The sequence below is a fragment of the Salvelinus alpinus genome, chromosome 15 (genome assembly GCF_045679555.1).
Source record: "Salvelinus alpinus chromosome 15, SLU_Salpinus.1, whole genome shotgun sequence".
NCBI lineage: Eukaryota > Metazoa > Chordata > Actinopteri > Salmoniformes > Salmonidae > Salvelinus > Salvelinus alpinus.
Window position 1 is genome coordinate 10678511 of NC_092100.1, and position 21968 is coordinate 10700478.

At 41.7% G+C, this 21968-nt stretch overlaps 1 protein-coding gene across 2 annotated transcripts; it reads right to left on the minus strand.

Moving 5' to 3' along the window:
- Positions 1-2083: 2083 nt before the first annotated feature.
- On the minus strand, positions 2084-16020 carry tbxa2r (thromboxane A2 receptor). Of its 2 annotated transcripts, none has more exons than XM_071342484.1 (3): positions 15714-16007; positions 9807-10683; positions 2084-4469 (listed from the first exon to the last, which is right to left on the minus strand). In XM_071342484.1, exons 2-3 carry the CDS (start codon positions 10590-10592, stop codon positions 4179-4181), a joined length of 1077 nt encoding a protein of 358 aa, XP_071198585.1. In that variant the 5' UTR covers positions 10593-10683; positions 15714-16007; the 3' UTR covers positions 2084-4178. The 2 variants fall into 2 exon arrangements, with proteins under 2 accessions (XP_071198585.1, XP_071198586.1); XM_071342485.1 differs by lacking the exon at positions 2084-4469 and adding an exon at positions 4481-5944 and having other exon boundaries at positions 15714-16020.
- Positions 16021-21968: the final 5948 nt, after the last annotated feature.

Here is a 21968-nt window from a genome sequence, read left to right on the forward strand (position 1 = left end):
TCCTCGCCCACATTTCACATAAACACTTTAACACTTTTCCTAGCTTTGGGTTGACTTTGAAACTTGATCACTTGAATTTGTAAAACTGTTTAAAAAGGAAGAGTATACCGGTGTACATGCTTATGATTAACATATTGATGAATTCATGTCCATATCATGAGGGACCATCTCTCCTCATCTTTCATAGGAAGTGTATACGTAAAATTACATAGTAACACCTCTTCTTTGGCCCATCCATGCGTCACTGGTATAAAAGTCAACCATAGTTGAACATGAGGACAGAACAGAGGGCCATATGATTCATAAAGCAGACAGAGAGATAGGGCAGTCAGCCAACCAACGAAGGGCACTGTGCCAGCGGAGGCCAGATACCTCAACAGAGCCGATGACAGTTGTCCTTTTAGTTATCTTTGGTGATGAATACTGTGGTTGATTAATAGCAACATAGCAACAGGAGCAACAGGAGAAAGTTAGTACACACACACACACACACACACACACACACACACACACACACACACACACACACACACACACACACACACACACACACACACACACACACACGCATACACTTAACCACAGTGATACACCCACATGTTCACATGAACAAATAAAAACTGAGTCACAAAATCACGTACACATCATGACCTGGTGGTCTTTGGCATGGAATCTGACATGGAAGCGCATTCTTCAATACAAACTCTGGTGTAGGAAGGGGCTTCATTTGTCCATTCTTATGTTTGACTGATGAGCACAGCGATACGTCACACAGTCTAAATCTAAGCCAGATGCTGCTGTCAGGCTCTAATTACATTTCCATGGTCTCTACTAAACAATGCTGAATATCAACAATATATATAATACCACAACACAATATCACCCCACTGGCAACACCATGTGCTTAGGCACAGGAATAACCAGCTCTCAGCTCCAATGCCATCCCACTGGGCACACCGTGCCATTTCAACTTGGACATTTTTGGTAATATTTGGTTGAGACGTTGATCAATGAGATTTCAACCTTTACTGACCCACTCTAAAAGACAGCCAGAAGTTTGTTGAATTCCCAATGTGTTTTCACTATGCTTTCAACCATCTAAAAGCACAGCCAAATTCCAAAGGAAAAACTATGTCTGATTTCTGGTTTAGTTATCATCTAAATGTGTTATCACAGCGCTTTGAACCATTTAAAAGCACAACAAAGTTCAAATGGGAATACAATGTCAGATATTTTGTATTTATACAACAATTTAAATGTGTTATCAATGTGCTTTATCTAATAGCACAACCAAATGACCTGGATTGTAGTTGAGATTACATTCAAAGAGCATGGTGCAAGTGATCAATGCTGTTTGAGATTCTGCGCAGATTATTATAGCAATTGGGAAGATTTCCACAGACCTGCGATATTTGAATGCTATGTCGAACATGCACACTTTCTATGATTACGGATGCGTCTTAATCCACCGCATCTGCCTCTGTCGGACTTCCGCATCTGTGTTGGAAAGTGGCCGAGCTACAGCTGTGTTTGTCAGAAAATCGGTCTTCTCACGAAAATGTCTGTAGCGTCCGAACAGTTTGGTCTAGAAACTAAAGTGCAGCTGTAATCACTGCCAAAGGTGCTTCTACAAAGTATTATACAACGGGTGGGTCTAATCCTGAATGCTGATTGGTTAAAACCGCATTCCAGCCGGTGTCTATTCCACAAATTGCCACCGGCTAAATCTATGACGTTAAAATGCCTGTTTACTTTGTTCCATCTGACTGCGCATTCAACTGTCTCATCAGCCCAGCCAAGCAAATTATGAACTTGATCTCCACTATAAAAAGCATCTAGATATTATCTAATATTTATTTTTTTAGACTAACATTTAGTTTTCAACAGCGGAGATTTGTATAAACCTTGCTGTCTGTCTCTTCGACATTTGCAACATTGTTTCAATATTCAAATTCGATCTCCAGCTGTCCCATAGTAATGAACATGTCATGAGTCGGGGAGACAGAAAGGCAGGCAGCGTTTCTCAGCCAGTCTAAATCATAATTCAGATGGCATAATTTTTATGGATACAAAAAAAGATTAATTGAAAAAAGGTAAAATGAAACACAGCTCATTTGCAGTCTTTCCAGCTTCAGTTTGAAGTGATTGTGTTACTGTAGCTGTGTTGTTGGCTAGCTCCTCTGAACAACAGTGTCCTGACGAGTGAGCACATTTTCTATGCCAGGCAAAATCTCGCCTCACCAGCTTATTGTTATGGATGTACTGTATCCAAATAAATGTCACTAGAAAACAGCTTAAACAAATGCAAATGCAGCTACTTTGCTGTTATTCTGGCTGCACTTTTTGACGTAACTGTAAGTTAGACGTAGTTGGCTAGCTAGCAAGCAAGGGATAAGAACGTTGCCAGCCAGTATGTCAATGGAACATTTCAGAACAAATGACTGGGTCATGTCTATAGATACAGAACAAAAAGACTGAATGACTGGGACGGGTCCATAGATACAGAACAAAAAGACTGAATGACTGGGTCACGTCCATAGATACAGAACAAAAAGACTGAATGACTGGGTCACGTCCATAGATACAGAACAAAAAGACTGAATGACTGGGTCACGTCCATAGATACAGAACAAAAAGACTGAATGACTGGGTCGCGTCTCTAGCAACCCAAGATTTGTTTCAGGACTATATATTGTGGAAGATATAGTCCTGAATAAATTAATCCAAATAACGTTTTTAATGAAAATATGTCAGTGGCATAGATGGAACTATCCAAACAGAAGATCTCTTTCAAATGTTGATATTTACTTGCGTTGACAGTCAAACCCAATTCAGTACTCAGTTTGTCTATAAATTAATTATTGATATGTTGGATTCACGTCTCCATCTCAAACAAAAATCTAAGTTAAAGAACAGGACTAAATGTAATCTAATAAACTTTAAATGCACTTTAAATAAAGAGACATGGAGACAACATATTAACGTCTCCATCGCAACCAACAATCTAACTTAAAGAATAGGACTAAATTAAATCAAATCAAACTTTAAATGCACTTTAAATAATCTTTGATTTAAATTTAGTCCATATTCTTTAACTTCAATTTTTGGTTGAGATGGAAACATGAATCCAACATATTAATAATTACCTTGAAGAGTAAATTTGAAATGAACCAAAGCTTGAAACCCTAGGCCTATATGTATTGTCTATTTAAGCAATACAGCCCGAGGGCTATTCTTACACACAACGCAACGTGTGCCCGGATACAGCTCTAAGCCGTGGTATATTGGCCATGGTATATTGGCCATATACCACAAACCCCTGAGGTGCCTTATTGCTATTATAAACTGGTTGCCAATGTAATTAAAGCAGTAAAAATGACTATTTTGTCATGCCCGTGGTATAAGGTCTGATATATCACGGCTGTCAATCAATCAGCATTCAGGGCTCTAACCACACAGTTTCTATATTTTCTTTACCATGGTTGAATTGAAATAATAGCTGTTGATGACTTTGCAAATGCTATATAGGCCTAAATAGTATAATTGATGATATATGACTTATAAAGTATGGTTATATTTCATTTGCGCTGTTAAACCTACCCTTTGGAATTACTTTGATAGCAACAGTGAATATATTTAGTTATTAAGAGATCTCTCAATAATCATTCTCACAATAGCACATTGGTAGTAGTCAGTGACATAGTACATAACAACTAAGTAGGGCTGAGCTTGTTGGAAACCCTGGATGGGAAACAAAATGTATAGTTGTAGATAGATCAACTCTCCAGTAGGAGGTGCTGCTCTGCCTGTTGTTTTTTTCCTTCTTCTGATAGTGGATATAACGTTGAAGTTCTGCCATTGTTTCAAAGATACAAATTTAACATATTTCATACAAGGTTTGTCTATGTTGAAAATTGGTTACAATGACGACATAACCTTGTGGTTGAAAAAAATAACTTTTAAATTTCAATGTATTTTCCATATAGATTCCACGTCACAATACGTTGATTCAACCTGTTTGTGCCCAGTGGACTGCCACAGCCGTATCCATGTTCAGTCTGTTTAGAACTGTTTAAACAGCACCTAAAAACCATATAAATAAAAATGTCACTGACGAGGATGAGTACCAATGCACAACAACAGGAAACAGTCAAGGCGATGAAGGTGGAGCCTTCACGTTAAATGACTGGGTTTCGACTGACACGCCTTTCGCCACCCCCCAGGACATCATCGCCCAGGGAAGAACGGGTGAACCGGCGGATGGTGCCGACGAAGGAGGCCGGGTACAGTGTCCTCATGGAGCCCCGGGACCAGTCCCAGCGGGGGTAGAGGCGCTTAAGGACGGCGCGGCGAAACAGGATGTACACCCAGGGGTCCAGGATCTGGTTCCAGGTGGCGAAACGGATGAAGAGCAGCAGGTTGCGGACCTGAAGTGGGCTCTCTGACAACACAGTCTGCGCAATAAACACCTGTGGAATGTAGGGGGAGGGAGGGAGATGGGGAGACAGAAAGAAAATGAGAAGAATATGGAGGGAGATGGAGAGACAGAAAGAAAATGAGAAGAATATGGAGGGAGATGGAGAGACAGAAAGAAAATGAGAAGAATATGGAGGGAGATGGGGAGACAGAAAGAAAATTAGAAGAATATGGAGGGAGATGGGGAGACAGAAAGAAAATGAGAAGAATATGGAGGGAGATGGAGAGAATAACAGAGAGAGGGGAAGTGAGAGGGAGAACGATTTGTCATCAGTAGTTTGAACACGAGGGCAGCAGTTTGGGCCTTCTCACACACATTCATACACGCACACACACACACACACATTCATACACGCACACACACACACATTCATACTCGCACACACACACACATTCATACACGCACGCACACACACACACACACACACACACACATTCATACACGCACACACACACACACACACACACATTCATACTCGCACACACACATTCATACTCACACACATTCATACACGCACACACACACACACACACACACATTCATACTCGCACACACACATTCATACTCACACACATACACATTAGTAGACACACACTCACAAATAAGCTCTACTCCTCAGAAATGACATATGCGCTTGTGCTTAGCAAATAATTTGCATTTTCCAGATGCATCTAAAAAATGCTAACAGTCCCTTTTAGTGTCTCAGGATTGCAGCTGGCAGACAGTGAGTTGCTGTGGTCAAACACACACACACACACACACACACACACACACACACACACACACACACACACACACACACACACACACACACACACACACACACACACACACACACACACACACGCATCATTAACAACGGAACACACACGCATGCATCATTAACAACGGAATACACACGCATAGAGTACGCAGATACACAACGACCACATGTCCAAAGCATTGCTTATGATTTGGAATGATCATTGTTATTTTTAGATATCATCATCGTTGGTCCATGGGGGGGGGGGTGCACTTGAAAAAGCAGAGATTGCAAGTGAATGGCTTATTGCCTGCCTGATATGGAATAGAACAGAAACGAATATCCCTCGAATATCCTTTGGACTGAGCATGCTCCAGTTGGGGGTTATGAATAATATAGTTCAGAAGCTGTTAAGGAGAAGTGAAGCGGCTAAGATGGCTGTCCAAAGCGGATGAGTCCATAGTTGTGGCACGAATGATGCATTCATTTGGATGGTCTGGCTATGGATGAGGTCCGGAGGAGCCACAGCCCAAAGCAATGTGTGGTGAGTAAAGATAGGGGGCGCTATAAACATTAGCTGTTTTTACTCGCCTTAGTCTGGACTCCTGACATAGGATGTATACCCAGGGGTCACATAGCTGATTGCAGGTGGCCATCCGCAGGCCGAGTAACATGAAGTCAGGCTCTATGGGTTTGCCGTACACAGCACCTTTCAGACTATATATCTGTACAGGACAGTCAGGAGGTTAGACTGGATAAAGGGCTCCAGAAATGCTGAAGAACATAATATAGTGGCAGGTAGCCTAGTGGTTAGAGCGTTGGACTAGTAACCGAAAGGTTGCAAGATTGGATCCCCGCGCTGACAAGGTAAAAATCTGTTGTTCTGCCCCTGAACAAGGCAGTTAACCCACTGTTCCTAGGCTGTCATTGAAAATAAGAATTTGTTCTTAGGTAAAAAAGTGTTATATCCACTTAACTCTTTCCCTTCCTTCCTAAAATAATTAGGCTTCCTTTTTGAGGTTTTAAATGAAAATGTAAATCATATGCTCTCAATAAAATAAAATAATCTAGCGGAAACACGGACAGTAAACACTTTATTGTGATGGTAGGTACCGTGTAGATAGATGCTCAACTGTCTTCAAAATAAAGTGTTACAGAACACACAAAGAGCAGTGGAATAGTAGCACTTCACACACCCACATTGTGAGGCTGTGATGTGAGTTGATGTGGTTTTTGGCCTCCCAACTACCTAAGCCACAATGTTGATTACAAAGAGCCTTGAATGGCTATGTTCCAGAAGTATTACAGCACTTTGAGGTCAGCTAATTTAGCCTGCATTGCGTAGGAGAAATGAGGCATTTAGAGACTGGTAGCTTAGACCAGACTAAGCCCCGTTTTTTGAGAGTGAGAAATAACGAGATGTGTACACAGTGCATTCGGAAAGTATTCAGACCCCTTGACTTTTTCCACATTTTGTTACGTTACAGCCTTGTTCTAAAATTGATTACATCGTTTCCCCCCCCCTCATCAATCTACACACAATACCCCACAACGACAAAGCAAAAACAGGTTTACATTTTTTTTTTCAAATGTATAAAAAAATATGACATGAACATAAGTATTCAGACCCTTTACTCAGTACTTTGTTGAAGCACCTTTGACAGCGATTGCAGCCTCGAATCTTCTTGGGTATGACGCTACAAGCTTGGCACACCTGTATTTGGGGAGTTTCTCCCATTCTTCTCTGCAGATCCTCTCAAGCTCTGTCAGGTTGGATGGGGAGCATGGCTGCACAGCTATTTTCAGGTCTCTCCAGAGATGTTCAATCGGGTTCAAGTCAGGGTTCTGGCTGGGCCACTCAAGGACATTCAGAGACTTGTCCTGATGCCACTCCTGCATTGTCTTGGCTGTGTGCTTAGGGTCGTTGTCCTGTTGGAAGGTGAACCTTCGCCCCAGTATGAGGTCCTGAGTGCTCTGAAGCAGGTTTTCATCAAGTATCAGCATCATGCTGTTTATCAGAAGCTGGGACTGGGAGACTAGTCAGGATCGAGGGAAAGATTAACGATCCTGACTAGTCTCCCAGTCCCTGACGCGGAAAAACATTCCTACAGCATGCCACAACCATAGGGATGGTGCCAGGCTTCCTCCAGACGTGACGTTTGCCATTCAGGGCAAAGAGTTCAATCTTAGTTTCATCAGACCAGAGAATCTTGTTTCTCATGGTCTGAGAGTCTTTCGGTGCCTTTGGCAAACTCCAAATGGGCTGTCATGTGCCTTTTACTGAGGAGTGGCTTCCATGTGGCCACTCTAACATAAAGACCTGATTGGTGGAATGCTGCAGAGCACTGTATACTTTATTTATATATTTATTTTACCTTCATTTTACTAGGCAAGTCAGTTAAGAACAAATTCTTATTTTCAATGACGGCCTAGGAACGGTGGATTAACTGCCTCGTTCAGGGGCAGAACGACAGATTTTTACCTTGTCAGCTCTGGGATTCAATCCTGCAACTTTTCAGTTACTTTTCAGGTAGCCTAATAAGGTATTTCAGTTTTTTATTTTTAATACATTTGCAAACATTTCTTAAAACCTTTTTTCACTTCGTCATTATTGGGTATTGTGTGTAGATTTATGAGGGGGAAAAATGATTTAATCAATTTTAGAATAAAGACGTAACAACATGGAGAAAGGATGGTCTCTGAATACTTTCTCCATGCCCTGTACATTTCTTGTCTGAGACAGTTAGTTTATGTTTATGTAATATAACATTTCTGTATTTGTTAGTACTTTTATCAACTGAACTCATTCACTGTGCGATTGAAAACTTTGTATCAGTTTTGAATTGAATCGATTGAACACAAAGACAAAGAAGGACAGAGGCAGATCTAGGAAAGAGACTCTGGCCCGGATATCCCCCTTTGTCTGCAGCCGGAGATGGCCCTCTCTTACAGGCCTTATCACCAGCCAGCATACAGCCCCACTCCCTAATACAGGGCCAGTTCCACTTCCTGAACTTGACATTAGCTGTAAGCAATGCACATTGCTTACAAAGACGCCCCACAGTTTTTGCTGTTCAGCCAGTTATTCAGCCTTATTTTACCAGGTAAGTTGACTGAGAACATATTATTGCAACAACCTAGGTAAGAGTTACAGGGGGACAAGAGGGGATAAAACCACCAATTGGAAGCTGGATATTTCCTGCTCTAGGTGGCCATGATGGTCAGGTTGGTAATGTAGCCAAGACACTGGGGTTAACACCCCTACTCTTACGATAAGTGCCATGGGATCTTTAGTGACCACGGAGAGTCAGGACAACCGTTTAACATCCCATCCCGAAAGATGGCACCTTACGCAGGACAATGTCCCCTTTGCTGCCCTGGGGCATTGGAATCTCCATAGACCTGAGGGCCTCCTTCTGGACCTCCAACAGCACTTCCAGCAGCAGCTGTTCTTCAATCCAGGGACCAACCTTACTTAGCTTTAGAGGCAAGTCAGCAGTGGTACCGGAAAGTTAGCCAAAGAGAGTTCAGTTAACAGAGGGTTGAGAGAGAAACCTCAATTATCAGAGCTTTTTGTGTGCACATATTGATACACATGTATTGGGGCCTGTATCAAGTGGGAGTTGATCATTATCTCTTGACTTAATTTGCCATACAAATGCAGTACGTATACAGTATTGCATTATATATGTTAGTTAAGTCAGTTAACAACAAATTCTTATTTACAATGACGGCCTACCAAAATGCAAAAGGCTGGAATTAAAAATAAAAATAAATTAAATAAAAATATAGGACAAAATACACATCACAACGAGAGACAACACAACACTACATAAAGAGAGAACTAAGACAACAACATAGCATGGCAGCAACATATGCCAACACAGCATGGTAGCAACACAACATGGCAGCAGCACAACATGGTAGCAGCACAAAACAGGGTACAAACATTATTGGGCACAGACAACAGCACAAAGGGCAAAAGGTAGAGACAACAATACACCACGCGAAGCAGCCACAACTGTCAATAAGAGTATCCATGATTGAGTCTTTGAATGAAGAGATGGAGATAAAACTGTACAGTTTGAGTGTTTTTTGCAGATCGTTCCAGTCATTAGCTTTGAATGAAGAGATTGGGTGGTTCGAGCCCTGAATGCTGATTGGCTGACAGCCGTGGTGTATCAGACCGTGTACCACGGGTATGAAAAAACATGTATTTTTACTGCTCTAATTACTTTGGTAACCAGTTTATAATAGCAATAAGGCACCTCGGGGGTTGGTGATATATGGTAAATATACCACGGCTAAGGACTGTGTCCAGGCACTTCACGTTGCGTCGTGCATAAGAACAGCCCTTAGCCGTGGTAAATTGGCCATATACCACACCCCCTTGGGCCTTGTTGCTTAAACATGTTACAAAGAACAAATGTTGGAATTTCTTACATATCAATACCGAGTGATGACTATAATGATGTGTTTCAGTGGATATTGTGTCCTCCTGACATGTACTGTACGTGCTTGGTATAGTGTGTATGTGTGTGTGTACGTATGTGTGCGTGCACGTTTTGATAGGCTGCCACTACTCACCAGCAGGGGGCACCAGCAGATGGTAGCGATCGTCATGATCCAGATGAGCTGCACCATCATCTCCACCTCGTAGTCGCGGCGACGCTGTGTGCCGTCCTGGCCGCAGCACACCTTGACCAGGGTCACCACGCTCACCGTGTTGAGCAGGAAGGACACGGATATGGACAGCAGCCCCACCAGAGAGAAGAGCAGACAGAAGACCATGTCGCTAGCCTTAGAGCTAATGTTGAAGAAGCACCAGGAGCCTGGTATCTGCATGTGGTAGCTCCCCACGCCCACCAGGGGCAGCAGTGAGATGCACCCTGCCACCGCCCACACCATCAGCACTATGCACACGGCCCGCGACTTGGGCATGCTGGTCGAGCGGGCGAACGGCCGGTTGATGCCCACGAAGCGCTCCACAGCCATGGTGGCGCCCAGCAGCAGTGGGCACAGGCCGTAGAAGACCATGGACATGCCCATGTAGTTGCAGAAGTGGCAGTGCGGGTCCAGGCGGCGCCAGTTGAACTGGGTGAAGTGGAAGGTGATCACGATAATGCCGGTGACCAGGAGGCCCATGAAGTCGGTGACCACCAGGCCGCAGAGGAAGACGAGAAAGGAGGAGCGCGAGCGGCTGTGCGTGCGCTGGAAGGACTTGAGGAGGACCACAAAGGCGATGAGGTTGAAGGTGAGGCCCAGAGGGCTGAACACAATGGAGAAGTAGCTGGACGCAATGGTGTGGTTGTAGATGAAGGGGGGATTGTTGATGGAGAAGCACCGTGGAGTCGTCTCGTTGGAGAGGTTCATGGTGGCGGCTGCAGGGAGTTCGGCTACTCCCAACACTTCAGAAGAGCAGGAACTAGTTCATTTAAGATTTCCGTTGTCTTTATTCTTCCTCCTGACAAATGGGACAGAACTCTGCATTAGTAACAGAAGCGTTTCAACAAGACTTTTAACAACTTTTTGGTTTAGCTCACAGGACAGAATAATACAATTCCATTCAGCAGAGACTATATGATATGTTGCGGCAGGAATGTTTATTAGTTGACAGAACTGGAATGGTTACACTCGACTGACCTCGAAAACTACATACAGCTTTCAAAAATGTTCACAGAAACCGACTGAAAACTTTTGTCTGCCATAGTGTCATTGTCTACATAGCCTCTTGGAACCAGTCTGATTGCTACGTTTACCATTCTATTGAACACAGCGATAAGGCTGGTTCCACCAGACTCATCTTTACATGTTGACAATGTTTAAACAGACTTAATCAAGCCTCTCTAGAGGACTAGACTCAATGGTGGATAGAGACTTTGACCCCATGAATTCCAAAGTGTGGGAGACAGTAAAAACACACAACTATAGTAGCCCATCTCTTGGCAGGAAATGCAGTTACATACACATTACGTCAACGTTAATATAATGATGTCCTTAACAGAGGTCAGAGGTCAGCTTTCTAGTCATTCACTTCTGCCATCAAACTAAATGGAGATCACATGACAAGAGAGGATAAACAGGAAACAGATTCTCCAAATGCCATTCTACTATGTTATCACTGAGGAACTTGTGCCAACTGCATTGAAGGTATGAACCCAAATCACTGAGTCCAGAAAATCATATGCTCTCATGTCAATAAAATAATCAAAGTTCACCAAGCTTAGTAGATAGTTGGGGTTGCTAAGATGTAGTTGCTAAAGATGTAGTTGCTAAGATGTAGTTGCTAAGATGTAGTTGCTAAGATGTAGTTGCTAAGATGTAGTTGCTAAAGATGTAGTTGCTAAGATGTAGTTGCTAAGATGTCGTTTGGATTCAGACCCCTTTACTTTTTCCTAATTTTGATACTACAATCTACATACAATACCCATAATGACAAAGCGAAAACAGGTTTTTAGGAATGTTTGCTATTTTATTAAAAAAACAAAAACTGTTGTCTGTAGAGCTCTGAGACAGGATTGTGTTGAGGCACAGATCTGGGGAAGGGTACCAAAAAAATTCTGCAGCATAGAAGGTCCGCAAGAACACAATGGCCTCCCTCAATCTTAAATGCAAGAAGTTTGGAACCACCAAGTCTCTTCTTAGAGCTGGGCGCCCGGCCAAACTGAGCAATCGGGGGAGAAGGGCCTTGGTCAGGGAGGTGACCAAGAACCCGATGGTCACTCTGACAGAGCTCCAGAGTTCCTCTGTGGAGATGAGAGAACCTTCCAGAAGGACAACCATCTCTGCAGCACTCCATCAATCAGGCCTTTACGGTAAAGTGGTCAGATGGAATCCACTCCTCAGTAAAAGGCACATGACAGCCCGCTTGGAGTTTGTCAAAAGGCACCCAAAGGACTCTCAGACCATGAGAAACAAGATTCTCTGGTCTGATTGCCAAGTTTCACGTCTGGAGGAAACCTGGCACCATCCCTACGGTGAAACATGATGGTGGCAGCATCATGCTGTGGGGATGTTTTTCAGCAGCAGGGACTGGGAGACAAGTCAGGATCGAGGCAAAGATGAACGGAGCAAAGTACAGAGAGATTCTTAATGAATACCTGCTCCAGAGAGCTCAGGACGACAGACTGGGCGAAGGTTCGCCTTCCAACAGGACAACGATCCTAAGCACACAGCCAAGACTCCGGAGGAGTGGCTTCGGGACAAGTCTCTGAATGTCTTTGAGCGACCCAGCCATAGCCCGGACTTGAACCGGATTTGAACATCTCTGGAGAGACCTGAAAATAGCTGTTCAGCAACGCTCCCCATCCAACCTGACAGAGGATCTGAAGAGAAAAATGGGGGAAACTCCCCAAATACAGGTGTGCCAAGCTTGTAGCATCATACCCAAGAAGACTTGAGGGTGTAATCACTGCCAAAGGTGCTTCAACAAAGTACTGAGTAAAGGGTCTGAATACTAAAAACCTGTCTTTGCTTTTTCATTATGGGGTATTGTGTGTAGATTGATGAGGAAAAAATATATTTAATCAATGTTTGAATAAGGCTGTAACGTAACAAAATGTGGAAAAAGTTTAGGGGTCTGAATACAAATGCACTGTAGTTATTGATTTTGTGTTTACTGTTTGAGACCCTTCCATCCCCAGCTATGGCTAGACAGACAGTTTTTCTGGGACCAGGCTGGGAATAGTTATCAGGTCAAATTTCACCTGTGTTCCCTGGAGGAATGGCATTATGTTGTTGCAATCAGGCTCCAGACCCGTCTCCCTGCGTGTTTTGACTACACAATCACGAGGTATTACACTGAAGCAATCAGCCAATATCCTAATTTCTATACTCATTCAATTTTGTTTTCCAACTAATGAGAGTGGATTACCACTGGATAAATGCACTGAAATCAGAGACGACAAGATAAATTAAACTTCTACAAATAAAAAACAAGGTGGTGTTTTCCCTTAGCCTTTTTTTGCTTAAATACACCTGCAATCTCAAACGATCCATACTACAGTTGAAATAGCCTACGTGCTCCAGTGTGGCTCATTTGGTAGGACCATGATGGTAGCATTTCCCACAGGGATCACGTTTACAAAAACATGTATGCATTTACTGTACTATAAATATTTTTGGATCAAAGTTTCTGATAAATGACATATTATCACGATTTCAAATTGATATCTTCATGTTGCTCAACATGATAGCTAAACATGGAACCAATGCTAAGAACTGAAGGCAAAGGCCAGAAGTAAGTTCACCTTAAGTACCATAGCTAACATGTGAATTCATTCGGAGCATTTCGTGATCATGTCCCGAGTGTGGTGGAGACTGTTGGTTGAACTTCTTCCAGAGAATCTGATTGTCTCATCAAGTCGACCTCCTTTGATACTAGCAAATCACCGCAGAACGCGGGGCGGTGCATATTTTTGGTGCCCATGATAGAAAGCGTACGCAGTGCTGAATTAGATGAATGCCAGGCGATATCATTTGATTTCTCCGAAAACACAGTGGGTAACAGCACAACTCATCAGATTAGGGGAGACCGGGGCTGTGTGTCACTTTTCACATTTTTTGGAGACTTTTGTCAACAATTATTAGAAAGAACAAGGTCTTGGGTTGAAATGGGTTCCCTTTTATTATTAAAACACTGTCTATTAACAGTAATTAACAAATGACTATAGCCTACAGTCTTAGAAATAGCCGGGTTATTGATTTTGACTGAACAATATTCAACAGCTTGTACTTTGTAAGTATAACGTTTGTATATATCCATCCCCAACTGAGCATAAAGGGTAGTTCATTTCCATATTGCTTGACCTCGCAACTGTTGGCTCACAATTTTTTTTTTTATATGAAAAATAGCAGAGTTTTTGCACAGGTATAGCCGGTACAGTGCTAACTAACGCTACCTACAATATCATACAACTCTACAATATCATACAATGCTACAATATCATTGTTACGTTCACCAACACCAATTGATATGCCCTACGTGCTAACGAGCTATACGTGCTAAAGTCCAACCTCAAAACACTGTAACATCATACAAACTCTACAATATCATAAAACTCTCAACAGTTTTACAGAATGGGAAGCCAGATAACTGAATCATTTTCAAGAGCAACAGGGGTGCTGTGTTCACGTGTTCACATATGTGAATTTAGATTTTCGTTTTATTTAGGTGATTTAGAACTTTCAAAATGTTTCAGTGAGACCAGATTACTAATGTGTAGTTTTTGAAGTCTGTGGTCAATGAATTTACTGTAGCCTAACCCGTTTTAAATAGCCTCAATGTATCGCCTGTTCTACCCTTATGATTTTATGCTAAGCTTGGGATTGTTTGATAGTTTCACACACTGAGAAATTCATTTAAAAAACAATTCCACCATGAGGCCGTAAAAAACAGCAATAAGCAAATAAAGCAAATCTAAAGTAGAGGCAAATAAAAAAGACATGATAAATGGTTTAAGAAACTGCTTACAATACAGTGTAATGTAGACATGCAAAACACAAACTATTTTCTACACTCAAATAAGCTGTAGGGGAGCGACTCCTGGTAGGGAAGCATGGGGTAATTTGAGCCAAAGGTTTTAAGTTGAGCCTTCCTTGTTTCTAGGAAACCATACACAAAATATATTTTCATCCCATGGAGTCTGTAGGATGAAACCACATGGAATAAGTGGTAAGTAAAATTAAAATAATAAAAAAGGATTTTCAGCAAGTCAAATTATTTTCTTTTAGATGTTTCATGATGCTTGTACCTAAACCAATGTAGATCATTTATAGATTGTTTTATACATCAGTTGGGGTCTCTATCAGCTCCAATACGAGGTCATAAACCTAGCATGAACGTGCATCCTTGTAGATGTGTGGGCTAATATAGTCAAAATGTTTGCTTTGGAGAAAGTTGAGCCAATGGTTGAGCCAATGACAAGTTGAGCAAATTGATACAAGGGATTATTGGTGGGATATGAGGTAACAACAGGGCCTGGAGTATGTTAAAAGTGTTTAAATAAGTGTTGTCAAGGTGTTACAATATGCTTAAAACGATTAAAATACAAAAAAAGTGATTGTGATTGTGTTTAATTGTGTTTGGAAAATAAAGATTGACATGGTTTTAAAAAGGCAGTGGTAATATTTAATTCAGTACAGACATTTGTAGGTGGCTTAATTTACCCTGTACCGAGGCTCAATTTACCCCATACAAAAACAAGTTGTGTTTTCAGAACTGTAATGTTTACATGAATTCTGATTATTTCCAGGGACACACAACATCCTGAAATATATGTAGATATCTTTGTTTGAATGAATTCTATTTTTCCCTTGAAGGAGTAATACTGAATGTGAAAGAAGAGCTCAATTTACCCCACTCTTCCCTATCCTCCTTGAATATGTTAGAGGCTAGCAACCTTGTAAAGAGTGACTATCTGGACATTATAGAAATATCAAAGCCTAGAATGACCAATCTATTTTAGAGAAGATAATAAGTAACATGTGGCCTACCTTTTTACAGCAGTCACTCAGTCACTCAAACATCAGGGCGAAGTAGGCTGCGTCTTCAGCTTGCTACTGTGCGCGCGCCTCGGTCGTGGTCCGTTTAGTAGTCTCTAGTCCACCGTGTCCACACGAGACTATCTTTATGACGCTGTAACAGCTGAAGGCTTACGGTAATGGATCTCACGAGTGACATCGGTATATGAAAATATACATAACGGATATAACCCAATGCAAAAACATCGTCTGAACTCCCCATCTGCCGCAGTTAAAACGTTAATTTGTTCCGTCCCTGGAAGAAAACGGGATTGACAGTGGGGAGCATCCAATGCAAATGTAGCTAATCAGCAACATTCTATAATAGGCAGCAAGAGAATGCAACATCGATGATTGAATCATTGAAACTTCTTGTAGATAGAAAAAAGTGTGAATATAATGATCATAATTTGTTTACTTAAAAAAGGTGATTAGGGGCCATCTGCAGTTGCTACATCGATTTTTTAACTTATACATTTATAATATGTACCCATTGATTCTTGAAGAATTTAACTTATAAATGTTTCATGAGCTTAGTTCAACTGTTGTACCCCATCAGAACACAAAATATAAATGTAAATGTAAACAAACACTGTATAACCTAAAAACATGGATAAAACTATAATGTTGTTATGATGGATGGCCAATCCTTGCATTCAAAGCTCTGCCTATGAATTTGAGAGTGGTTACATTTCTCCAGACCTATCCCTCAGCTAGTTATTGAAATAGGGGTGGAAAGGACACTTTGTTATTGTTTCAACTGTTGATTACTGCTTTAAGTGTTGTACCCCATCTGAACCAAAAACATGAACTTGTTTATTCCAATGTTTGTAAACAAAGTCTAAACAAACACTGTATAGCCTTAAAACACGGGTAAAACCTTATTTTTGATATCATGGATGTTCAGTCAATGCATTCATAGTTCTGTCTTTTTGAGAGTGGCTGCATTTCCAGAAGAGGACTGGCCACCCCTCATAGCCTGGTTCCTCTCTAGGTTTCTTCCTAGGTTTTGGCCTTTCTAGGGAGTTTTTCCCAGCCACCGTGCTTCTACACCTGCATTGCTTGCTGTTTGGGGTTTTAGGCTGGGTTTCTGTACAGCACTTCGAGATATTAGCTGATGTACGAAGGGCTATATAAAATAAAATAAACTTGATTTCCCCCTGCTTTTTTACAGGAAAAGTGACAGGGATTGTTTTATTTTATTATTGTTTCAATTGCTGATTGCCCCTTTAAGTATTAGTGCTTTTGGCATAACATGTACATTTTCAAAATTATTTCCTATTAGATAAGCTCAATTAGAGGCCCCACAAGTCCAATCAACTTTATACACAGGTCAATGATGACTATATCCATTACAATATCCTAAATGTGAAATATTTATGAGGGTGTAAACAAACAGACAATTATGGTTATTAATGATCTCAGCAGTAGCCTTTTTCACTGGTCAATGAGGGAGGCCCATTAGTCTGAAGGAAACACAGAGCCTATACAACAAAACCATATAGACAGCCTTATGTCACTAACATGAGACATTTTAACGCTGGCAGTTACATCAATGCTCAACTTAAGTAGCATTTAGCTGCAACAGTGTACAGCACTGCTGCTCCAGTCCGGGAACAAGAGGATGTACACAAGGCAACATTTAATCTGTACACCATCTATGAGTAGTGACTGAGTGAATTAAAACACTCTCTCGTGATAAGAGGAGAGTGACGCCTTCGAACGAGACAGGGATGGCCTGAGGTACCAGACACTGCCAGATGATTCATGGCCAGATTAACTATTGGCTTTCCAGTTGAAGTGTTACAGCTGAAAGCTATTTCAAAGGCCGTTATGTATCCACTGTACTGTACTGTACTTCCTCAGTCTTCCTTTGAAGATCACATTGAACTGCCATTTTGAAAGGAGGCCATCCTCTTGGGTCAAACAACTTCCCAATATAGGCTACCACTCTTAGAAAAAAAGGGTTCGAAAGGGGTTCTTCTGCTGACCCATAGGAGAACCCTTTATGGGTCCAGGTAGAACTATTTTGTGTTCCAAGTAGAACCCTCTGTGAAAAGGGTCCTACAGTCTGGCTTTCCTAAATCTCATCCAGATAATGTCCTCTTAAACAGGCATTATGTGATTTAGCCGCTACACCTGATATCTTCAAAGGGAGATACTCCTGCTGTCAGGCTCTATGGTCTTATCCTGTAAAGATGAACAGATGCCTTCATCAATGTTTTCTGCCTGCCTGCTTCTAACAGACCCTGACTACATGCAGTTGAACGTTGTCACATTATATGCATCTTATTGACCTGCTGCATACTTTAGATAAGACCAATAAGCATTACAGCAAGAAAACTAGACATTTGTACAACCATAATGTCTGTAGATGGACTGTAAGATGTTACAATATATTTAATTTTTTATTTAACCTTTATTTAAACAGAGAAATCCCATTGAGACTAAGGCTTATACAAGGGAGCCCCTGCATGTACACAATCATACAGATTCACAACATTTATATTGGTCTAACATGTTGGTCTCACCAGGGTTAAATCTCCCTGGTACAGAGGGAGCACAGCACCCATCTTTTATCACATAAAGGATTTCCTGTTCCCACAATAGGAATGTACAATGTACAAAATGTTCTAGTGCATTACAGTGTAATTTGTCATTTACAATTCCACTTTAGATTACTCAGTGGTTCCAGTGGTTCTAGATGAATCTTTCTTTTAGTGCATGATGACGGGCATGACAATTGTATTTTTTTACCTTTATTTAACCAGACAAGTCAGTTAAGAACATGTTCTTATTTTCAATGACGGCCTAGGAACAGTGGGTTAACTGCCTTGTTCAGGGGCAGAACGGCAGATTTTTACCTTGTCAGCTCTGGGATTCAATCCTGCAACCTTTCGATAATATTTCGGTGAATCAATCCGAAAGTGGGATTGTAGAGAATTCTCAGTGGTGCTGCTCCTCTGTTATCGCACTCCACCCCATCCCCTGCCCCGACGGTGCCAGAGAGACTGGCTCCCCAAAATCCCAGTGACCTCTGTGACCTGGCCATTAGGCAGGATTAGGCAGCTGCCTAGTACGGCAGATTGACCAGGGAGGCATTTTCCGAGCTAAACTGGCCAAAATGCACATCCAACGACACATAACACCTCAAATAATACTACCCAAACAATCACAATTTCTCTCACCCAGTGGCATATGGGCTTTTTAGGTGAGCGGTGATGCCGCCCCGTGATATGCAGTGCCCAAGTTAGGGGCTCAAAGTATTTAGCTTGTCCATGCCCACTTTGTTATCTGATATTCAGAGCTTAAATAGCCAAAATGATCAGTCACAGAAATCAGGACTAATAAAGCCAATGAAACTGCCTGTTTTAAAAACGGTAGGCCTGTTACATGGATGGGCATTTATAACATTTCTCGAACTGCATTGCCCTCCTATGGGCGGCAGAGCGGCCAGGACTGGGCCTGTGGCCAATGATAGGTTGCTAGGGTCAGGTGGTTGCACGGGGGCCGGACAACTGACAGTCCTCTTCTTGTGGGTAATATTAAAGCAATCAGCCCGAGGAGGTGTGGTATATGGCAGCCGTGGTATTTTGGACATCTACCACAAACCCTCGAGGTGCATTATTGCTATTATAGACTGGTTACCAACATAATTACAACAGTTGTTACGTACGCCTCTCGGAAGAGGGAACGCTCCACCATGCTACAACTCAATGGAGTACAACTTCACTCCGTGGAGTGAAAGAGGTACGGAACTGTAGGTGCGAGTAAGGATGACAAATGCAGAGAAATGACCGTTTACTGGGATTTTATTTATTCCTTCACACGGTAAATTTTGGGAAAAGGGGCTGGACGGAACCAAAGCAAAGTAAATGTCAAAGCTTCCTCTCATACCTTACCTGCCTACCCACTACTTACCTAACTTAGCACCTCTCTCTCTCTCTCTCTCTCTCTCTCTCTCTCTCTCTCTCTCTCTCTCTCTCTCTTTCTCTCTCTCTCTCTCTCTCTCTCTCTCTCTCTCTCTCTCTCTCAACATAGGACATACCAATCAGCTTGGTAGAAGGAGTCTGTAGTGAGATACAGCTGTATCCTCTGAGGAGATGGCGGGGTCAGCTCCAATTAGCAATGGGACCGACCAATCAGCTGCTTGGGGGAATTTCAGGAAGCCATCCTGAAACACACACATACAAACAAAACCACAACACAGAAACTGGGGAATGTAACAACAGTAAACAAGTATTTTTGCATTATACCCATGGTATATTGTCTGATATACCATAGGTTTCAGCTAATCAGCATCCAGGACACAAGCTAACTGGTTTATAATTAAGCAAAATAATTCTGCCCACTATGACCCATTTGTTCCCATTGGAAACGACAGGCTGCGGTCTCTCTTGGTTTAGCTAAACTAGTAAATCTGTTAGTTTGGTTACCAAGGGAACTAAAGTAGCTATCTAGTTAACATGCTAGCTACTTCAGTGAATGTTAAACACATTTACCAGCAAATTAGCACATTTCTAGAGACAAATGTGTTAAATTATAGCCGTGTTATAAGCGGGATAACCAACTCAGGACTAAATGCGTTCTCTGGGAAATAATGCAACTCCACGTAGTGCATTATTTCCCATAGAACACAAAGCCCCTCGTTAATTATCCCTTTATACCTGCAACCCGTAATATGACTATGTAATGTAGTTTATGAATATTAATGAAGCATAGCAACATTTATATTATCTGACTCCATAAAGATGACTAAGCAATGTGCAAGAGGACTATTGTTGAATTACAGGAATAGACTATCAAGAAAGATCTGAGAATTGTCTATCAAAGGCAACTATTTTTAAATGTTTTATTTATTTTATTTAACCTTTATTTAACCAAACAACACGAAAAACGACAAGTAATCTAGTAAAAAACATAGAATTCACATCAAAGACAGCAAATTAAAAACATTGACAGGTCAGGGAATCAGTCTCAAGATCATTCATCAGTGATTTAAAAATACCAATCGGGACAAGTTCTTCCAGTCTAAAAATATTTTGTAAGGCGTTCCAAGACAATGGCGCAGAGTACATAAAAGCCCTTTTACCAAATTCAGTCCGGACATTTGGAACAGTTAGCAGGATAAAGTCCAGAGAACGAAGAGAGTACCCACCACATTTCTGAACAATAAAAATGCCCAAATAAAAAGGTAGTAAACCCAAAATGGCTTTGTAAATAAAAGTATTCCAGTGACTGAGCCTAGGAGTGACTAGAGAAGGCCAGCCAACCCTTGTATACAAAGTGCAGTGGTGCGTAAGGGTTTTGCAGTTTATAATAAATCTCAAAGTGCCATGGTAAAGGGTGTCAATTGATCTCAAACACTGAGCGGAAGCATTCATACAGTGGGGAGAAGAAGTATTTGATACACTGCCGATTTTGCAGGTTTTCCTACTTACAAAGCATGTAGAGGTCTGTCATTTTTATCATAGGTACACTTCAACTGTGAGAGACGGAATCTAAAACAAAAATCCAGAAAATCACATTGTATGATTTTTAAGTAATTCATTTGCATTTTATTGCATGACATAAGTATTTGATCACCTACCAACCAGTAAGAATTCCGGCTCTCACAGACCTGTTAGTTTTTCTTTAAGAAGCCCTCCTGTTCTCCACTCATTACCTGTATTAACTACACCTGTTTGAACTCGTTACCTGTATAAAAGACACCTGTCCACACACTCAATCAAACAGACTCCAACCTCTCCACAATGGCCAAGACCAGAGAGCTGTGTAAGGACATCAGGGATAAAATTGTAGACCTGCACAAGGCTGGGATGGGCTACAGGACAATAGGCAAGCAGCTTGGTGAGAAGGCAACAACTGTTGGTGCAATTATTAGAAAATAGAAGAAAATAGAAGAAGTTCAAGATGATGGTCAATCACCCTCGGTCTGGGGCTCCATGCAAGATCTCACCTCGTGGGGCATCAATGATCATGAGGAAGGTGAGGGATCAGCCCAGAACTACACGGCAGGACCTGGTCAATGACCTGAAGAGAGCTGGGACCACAGTCTCAAAGAAAACCATTAGTAACACACTACGCCGTCATGGATTAAAATCCTGCAGCGCACACAAGGTCCCCCTGCTCAAGCAGGCGCATGTCCAGGCCCGTCTGAAGTTTGCCAATGACCATCTGGATGATCCAGAGGAGGAATGGGAGAAGGTCATGTGGTCTGATGATTCA

Bases quoted from the DNA above. Each gene is read 5' to 3' on its own strand.
- tbxa2r (XM_071342484.1), bottom strand. From the start codon at position 10,592: ATGAACCTCTCCAACGAGACGACTCCACGGTGCTTCTCCATCAACAAT. The intron at 4,470-9,806 runs GTGAGTAGTGGC...TACATTCCACAG, and splicing joins TCTGCTGGTGCCCCCTGCTG to GTGTTTATTGCGCAGACTGT.